General features: G+C 34.6%; 1 protein-coding gene across 1 annotated transcript in view; it reads right to left on the bottom strand.

The window, feature by feature from the left end:
* Positions 1–3847: 3847 nt before the first annotated feature.
* Positions 3848–8273, bottom strand: part of LOC131949944 (low-density lipoprotein receptor-related protein 1-like) — a 47817-nt gene continuing 43391 nt past the window's right edge. Inside the window, exons 5-9 of the mRNA XM_059311906.1 lie at positions 7787–7894; positions 5178–5366; positions 4771–4970; positions 4313–4442; positions 3848–4055 (exon numbers count right to left, since the gene is read on the bottom strand). Of these exons, the coding sequence (XP_059167889.1) occupies positions 3922–4055; positions 4313–4442; positions 4771–4970; positions 5178–5366; positions 7787–7894 (761 nt within the window). The 3' untranslated portion in view covers positions 3848–3921. The remainder of the gene's footprint in view (positions 4056–4312; positions 4443–4770; positions 4971–5177; positions 5367–7786; positions 7895–8273) is intronic.

The following is an 8273-nucleotide window of genomic DNA, read 5'->3' as shown; positions in this document are numbered from 1 at the left end:
ACATATGAAGAGATAGCATTGTCCATTTCTATAAAAGTTTTTTTTAAACGCTGTTTTTTAAAAGTACTTTCTTGCTTACAAGATAGTTTTGGCAAAAGAAAATCTTTGTCTATAGATAGTTACCTATTCAATTGTTTGTTATCAGTCTTTGTTACACCTCTGAGTTATGAAACAGGATATGAAATATTCTTAAGTGGCAGTGAGCTGTGTAGACGGTTTGTCTGGAAAGATATAGTCAATGTTTTGCTTCTTAGAAGTTGATGAGATATGGAGATAAACTATGCACGTCAAACATAAGGTCAAGAAACAAACCAGGATGCATAGAGATGATTTGCGAAGTGATATTGCAGGCCCACGAGCCTCTTATCTAAGTAGGTTGTTTTCAGAGGCGGAACTACCGAAGGGGAAGTGGGCTGTTTAGGGGACCCAATTCCAACTAAAATAAAACCAAACAAACCAATGACATATTTTTCATAAATAATGTTTTTCGTGCAACGTGATAGTGGTTTTGAAAAAAAAACAGGTTTACTATAGCAGTAATTGTTCTACAGTAACTAACACACTGTTGCGTAGAAAAACAAGAATATTTAAGGCCCGAAATTAGTTTGGACATATTTTCGTCTGGTTTATTGTCTAAGGATGGTTTTACTTTGTAACGAAACATGTTAAATTACTAAATAAGGAAAAAGATAAATTTAAATTTTAGTAACGCATGCTACTATATATATATATATATATATATATATATATATATATATATATATATATATATATAACGTAAGGAATTTCATTGATTATTAATTAAGATAAATGACAGAAACATTCAAATTATATTATTGTACTATAGTCTTAATCAATATTATCACTTGTTACAACAAGTTGAACTTTTATGGCATTTAGAATTACATAGTAGCTTGTTATTTTTACACTTGCAACGATTTGTTGTGCACTTGGTTGTGCTATTGCAGTGAGTATACCCTTGGCCGCCGGTCAGTGAATGTGTAGATGCGATGGTTCGTAGTGATTTTTTTCTCAGTACCAACGGACGAGCATACAGTTGTTTTAGAACACCATGTTCCGTTCCTAGCTTATAGAAAGCGCCCTCGACGCTCATGACAACTGCAATGACGCTTCGGAGATCACCGCGACCTCTGTCAACATCTGGTATACGGATGCGAAAATTATCTCCCACTTCACCTTGTTTAAATTTTGTAGATGATTATGTGAGCATCTTATCACCTTGAGTTTGCAAGCTAGTAATAGCTTCTGTCCTGTTGTCCTTGGTTTTTTGTTTATTGTGACATAATCTGCAAGTAATGTTAACTCCTTACCATTCGTCTGCTGCATTGGCTATTCCGCAAATTGCATGGACATCGTTGCCACAAGATCCAAAGAATGGGCTGCATTACAACATTTTTCACAAACTGCATATAATCTATTGGCCATATTATTGTCACGCAACTGGTCTGTTTCGCTACGGCAGCAGACGTTCTAGTTCAGGGGTCTCCAAACTTTTCAGTCCGAGGGCCGCATTAACTATAAAATTTCAGTTCGGGGCCAGGTTCTTTCAGGCATGTGTTTGATTTTTCTGGGGAAAGTTCCTCAGCCATCACCAAAAAAAAGTTTTTCTCTGTGGACAAAAATATCTCCGCGGGCCGGATGAGAGGACATCGCGGGCCGCATCCGGCCCGCGGGCCGTAGTTTGGAGACCCCTGTTCTAGTTGTTATTTCAAACTAAATCTAATAGTGAACATCGAACATATTTGGTAATTAGGTATACTTGGAAGTTCATTTGTTTCACACAGTAAATTTCAGAGATGTAAATTCAGATCTAGTTTTATAACAGATCCTTGTCATAGATTCTTTACCTAACTGAAAAGTTTGAAGCAAATCTGTCCAGTTGAAGAAATATTTTTTTGACCAAACAGAAATACCGTAAAGTACTACTTCCATTCACAGGAAATAAAAAGTTGAAATAATTCAAAATAAGATTATATATTATGTTCGAAATGAAACGGTACTTATGTTATCGGTATTTTAGAAACCGGAACTAGAATAAAATACCACTTGGGTTAAAAGAGATCACCGAAAAATAAAAGTATCCAAGTATAAGATCCTATAATTATATATGACATTACATCTATATAACCTCAACTATTCTGGTTTTACCCGCTTTTTTTAAATCTGATGTCTATGTTTATCGAAAAAAAGCGGGTTGATTTTCGTACATTACTCCTTGACTTTAGATATGTTTTTACAAGATTTTACTTAGTTACAAAATAATCATAGAGAAAATTATCGAAGAAGTTTGAACGAAATCGCCGCATTAGAAATGGGTCACAAATTCACAAACATACAATTTGAACTAAGTAAAAGTTTTTAAAAATATATTATGTATGTAGAAAATCATTAAGTGTTCGCCTTTCTAAAAAAATTTAGAGAAGTGCGTCCTCTGAACTCAAAACTTTTACCGCTTCCTCCCATTCCCTATAGAAAAGTTTTTGAAAGAAATCATGGATGAAACATGCTGCACTTTTTCTTTTTTTAAATTGTTCATACAACTTCTATGAAAAAGAAAGTATTGAATTGCTATTGAAAGTGCAAGAGCAAGGATAAGGGTAAGGGTAAGGGTAAGGGTAAGGGTAAGGGTAAGGGTAAGGGTAAGGGTAAGGGTAAGGGTAAGGGTAAGGGTAAGGGTAAGGGTAAGGGTAAGGGTAAGGGTAAGGGTAAGGGTAAGGGTAAGGGTAAGGGAAAGGGTAAGGGTAAGGGTAAGGGTAAGGGTAAGGGTAAGGGTAAGGGTAAGGGTAAGGGTAAGGGTAAGGGTAAGGGTAAGGGTAAGGGTAAGGGTAAAGGTAAGGGTAAGGGTAAGGGTAAGGGTAAGGGTAAAGGTAAGGGTAAGGGTGAGGGTGAGGGTGAGGGTGAGGGTGAGGGTGAGGGTGAGGGTGAGGGTGAGGGTGAGGGTGAGGGTAAGGGTAAGGGTAAGGGTAAGGGTAAGGGTAAGGGTAAGGGTAAAGGTAAAGGTAATGTTTGGGGACATGTAAATTAAAACAATGACCTAAAATGTGCGCGTTGCAGTGCTCTTTAAATATCCCCATAAATCACTTTGTAAATTAAGAAACATATCCACCTTCACATTTAAATTTAGACAGGGCTATAAATGGCTGGAGCAAAGCCTAGCCGATAACGTCTAGTTTAATATAAATATAAATAATAAACACACATAACAATATATATATATATATATATCTATATATATCTATATATATATATATATATATATATATATATATATATATATATATATATGTATATATATATATATATCTATATATATATATATATGTATATATATATATATATATATATATATCTATATATATATATATATATATATATATATATATATATATATATGTATATATATATATATATATATATATATATATATATATATATATATATATATATATATATATATATATATATATATATATATATATATATATATATATATTTGTGTTTCCGTTTGTGTTAAGTTTGCGGTTTTTTGTGTTTTGGTTTTCGCTTTGGTTGATTGTGGTTAGGGTTAATTCGAAAAGAAATATATTTTTTAAACCCGGGAACGCGGGTATATGCTGATTACTAAATACACATGTCATGGTCCTATCCAGATAGGTTTTTCACAGAGGCCAGTGTAGGGCCTGGCCAGGACGGCTAGTAGATAATATAGTGACCCACGCTTTTATTTATAGTTGTTAAACTACTATTGATTTTCTTTAAATAAAGATAATAAAGATAAAAAACAACAATTTGATTATTATATATTTAAAGAAAATCCTTTTTTTATCCTTTTATTTATTTTATCCACTCTGATCACATAACGTTTTAGAAGATCTCTTTTATTTAGATAACTCGATATTTTCATATCGCTTTGTCCAGCAGGAAGCCAGAGAAAGTGTTGATCACGTGATGCTCCTCTCCGTACAGAATACCACAGTTGGAAGCTTCAACAAAGACCTCATCACCAGACTCCAAAAGCAACACTGCGGAGTTGGCTGATAAGAAAACCGTTTTATGAAATTATTTTTTGCATTCTAGATATTTACAAATGATGTACTTTAAAATATAAAATTATAAAAAACAAATTTCGTTATATATTCTAGATTAAAGCCAAATTTACTGCTATTTTTTTTCAAATCGCGTAACGTATTGCATGGCTATTGTTAACACGCTTCACTAAATCAAGGGTAGGATCTAGGTGATGGGGTTGGAGGATTCAGATTCGATTTACAATAAATAAACGTCGACCTACCAGCGAGGGACAACTCTTGATTTGTACTGCTGTACAGCGAGATAACTCTTGTTTTGTTTTTAACAAGAGACAGACTCAGGTCTTTCCCTTCGCCAGCAGCGCCGTGAATTTGGAAGAAGTATAACCCTGCCTGTAAAGAAATTTTATTGTATGATATGAAGCTACGGTTGGGGATGAACGTGCTAGATTCATACAAATTAAAACCACAACAGTTGTTTAAAAAATAGAGGTATTTAATTGTATTTCTTCCACTTACGATATCAACCTCGGAATATTTACGACCTTCTTCTTGCATCGTCAGCATTTGACACTGATTTTTTGTATTAAAAGTATACTATTTCCTTGCTATTGCAAACCAGCTGATGTTTTATAATCTAATCTACGAGTTTATCTAAGTAATTTTAAATTTGTCAGTTAAAATATCATTGAAATAAAGTTCATATTAATTCCCCACTTACAATGTTGCATCTGAAAACACCAGTACTGTTTTCATAGTCGTCTCCAATATTAGATACAACTTTGTTATAGACAATGACATCATGCAGCAGAACATCAAGCGGGTTTGATAACCCGACTGTGAATGCGACCAATGTAGGTTGTATGAATTTGACATTAGATTCCCGTGCGTCTAGCACGATAGGTTGTGGTGATGTCGAGTCTGCGAACGTGAAAATAATTCAATGAAGACATGATAGCTAATAACAAACTTGTTAAGTAATGAAATGTAATCTTAAGATAAATATTACAAACAGCTAAAAACATTTAATGATGGCGTAGCGACACATTAATATATTATTTCATTTTAATAGTTACAACAAAACAAAGCTGTGATTTTCATGTATATCAAATACTGAGTCAGATTTACCCAGTATGTAGTTAGAAGACGTTTCAGCTTTTGTTACGTTGTCTTCTATAATGACTTCAGTTCCTGATGCCGATGGTGTCGATGTGGCAGTTGTTGATGGAGTCGTTTTAGTTGTTGATTGGGTCGTTTTAATTGTTGATGGGATCATTTTAGTAGTTGATGGGTTCATTTCAAGTATCTCTGTTGTATCTGTAAAAGAGAAATTCAACCTGTATAATTACTGGTTAAATTTGACTGTCCGTAGCAAAAAGAAACAAAGAAATATGAAACACTTAATAAGTCAGGAGAGTTATGGGAAATGGACACAAATAAAACGATTTTCCAGATTGAAACATTTGGTGTTTTTCCTTTTTTTTTACTTTCTCGTATATACATTTTAATAACATAATAACAGTAGGGTAGAAAAATCAAATTAATTTAATTTTTTTTTCTTCTAATTTTGACAAGGGAGGTAATTTAAAAAATAAATTAAACTCACGCTAATAAATAAACCGGGAGTGATCTCCCCTAAACTTTCTCGAATATTCTTATATAAAACAACAGGGGATGGGAACTCGGGCTATAGACATGATTTTTAATCCATTTTAAATACTTAAAGTTTTAAAAATAGAAATCTTGTAGACAAAAGAATTGCACACCAAGTGAACGTCAAATAAAAAAGTGCATAATAGTGCGCAATACTATTAGTACTTAAAAAATTTACATTCGTTTTTTGAGAAATCGGAAGTAGCGTAAATTAGTACTTCCGGTCAATGGAAATTACTCAAAATTTAATAGAAGGTAGAGAATTAGATCTTTTACTTACATTTGAAATTTCGTTTATCTATCTGTAACAGTACTCAAGTTATAGGCTTTTGAAAAATTCAAAGTAGAAAAAGTACCACTTCCGGTTATCGGAAATTGCTCAAAAGTTGATACGGTTCTACGATTTTAATAAAATACTTATATATGAAATTTCATCAACCTAGCTGTAACGGTACTCAAGTTATCGTGTTTACACACGGACAGACAGACAGACAGACAGACAGACAGACAGACAGACACACAGACATACGGACGGAATTGCAAAGCCCAGTTTTTTAGACTGGATTACGTATAAAACCTCTTAATTTTGATACATCTGGATTGATAATTTTTGCCCGATTAAAATAAGTCCTCTATACTTCGGATGTGATGAAGGACTGAGGTGTAATACGGTGAAAATTGTTACAATTTCAAGTGATTTTTGTGCACGATTACAATACTTTCTCTATACTTCGTATATACGAGAAAGTAAAAAAATGTGAATGCAAATCTACGGGCGTCCTAGAAGGAATCAGTGTTGCAATAATATAATTAGCAAAATGTGAATGCAAATTGTGCGGATGTGGAAGAGGAAATTATTGTTAGAAAATTATAATTAGCATGGATTGATAAAAGGCAATCTTTTATTTATTTTATTCACTGAATGTACTGTTTACTACTTCTAATTTTTAATCAACATTTCCTCACTATTATAGACGCGTCATCACGTTCATTGGGTGTGCAAAGGTTTTAGTTATGAAACCTTATTGTAAATTTTTAAAATTTAAAGTACTGGAAAAAATAAATAAATGCGTGAATTGATAAAGTGATATACGGTAGGTAAAACACGGATATTTTAAATATTGCCTATTATTTATTGTATATTATTTATCTTTCGGTTTGCGGACAAGCTGGGTGATTTATAGGAGAGGCGTAGCGAGGGGGTGGGGGTGGGGCATATGTCCTCGGGTGCCGACCTTAGGGGGCGTCAAAGTGGGTTGGAGAAAATTTGCGAGGGGGGGGGGGGTGTAAATCAAAAGTTTTAGTGCGGGGGAGGGGGGTGTGCAAATCGAAAGTTTGAGGGGGGTGCAAATCAAAAGTTTGAGCGGGGGGGGGGGAGGAAGAAATTTCAAATCAAAAGTGGTGCAAATCGAAAGTCTGAGGTGGGTGCAAATCGAAAGTTTAAGGGGGTGGGGTGGAAATTGAAATTTTGATGGGACGGGGTGCAAATCGTAAGTTTGAGGGGGGTCAAATCGAAAGTTTGTCCCCGGGCGCCGGAAAGGGTCGCTACGCCTCTGTTTTATTGTGATTCACTGTGTCAGACGCGTCCGCTAGCGCTCGGAAATGGCGAGATTTGGCGCTACAGGCTAGACTGTGAGCAATATGCCTTTATGATTGCATATAAGATGTGTTTTGTTATGAGTGTTGTGTTAGTTTTTTCGTTTGTGTGTTTTTTTGCGTTCGTTTGTGTTGTGTTTAGTTTTGTTCTGTTCCCAGGTTGGTACATTTAAAAAAGATTTACCGTGGCGGTGCACGGGATGCAGCTAGTCTATTATGGCAGGATAGCGCAGAGAGTTGGTGTGACCACATCAATGTTTTTTTTAAATTTAAGCTAAATATTCTTCATCATTAAAAATACCTACTATTATCATGGGCAGTATATTAGGAGTTCACTAAAAATTTGCAACCAGCAGCTCGACTAATTATTAATCTGCCAATGTAAGGACAACGCCATAATCTAAATTAAACTAATCTTGATACTGTATAATGAAGAACATAGTATTTTTTATGGAGAAAGCTAGTAAAACATTTTTTTTCAAACTTACCACAATTTAACTCATCTGATCCATCTTCACAATCTGGGTATGAATCACAGAGGGAACCGTTGACCACACAGGCACCATTCTGACATTTAAACTCCCCAGGTTTGCAAGCTGTAAAAAAATTATATTAAATGTAAAAAAAACTAGTATATGTATAATTGTGTAAATAAATTAAGAATAGTCATCTAAAAACTGACGCTATGTTCACTCTGAGTCCCCCCCCCCCCCCCCACCTCACCACCTATAATGGGACAGGCCTTAATTGTGTAGAGTGACATTGATGTCACACCTAGGTATACGCTGAGTAGGATAATTGACCTAAAGTGGCTGGGCAGTGGTGAATGAAGTTTATGTAAATGTATATACGCCACTGACACAGACACACCAATATCCAGACAAAATTTGAAAGCCAAATTTTCCCGACTCATGGGGGTGTTAAAGTTTGAGATTTGACAAAATTTCTATTTCGATTATTTGCACTATTACAACG

Source organism: Physella acuta, unplaced genomic scaffold (genome assembly GCF_028476545.2).
Source record: "Physella acuta isolate Inbredline_101_S28 unplaced genomic scaffold, ASM2847654v3 ptg000720l, whole genome shotgun sequence".
Taxonomy (NCBI): domain Eukaryota; kingdom Metazoa; phylum Mollusca; class Gastropoda; family Physidae; genus Physella; species Physella acuta.
The sequence above is the reverse complement of the archived record's forward strand: the minus strand, read 5'-3'. Positions and strand labels throughout refer to the sequence as shown.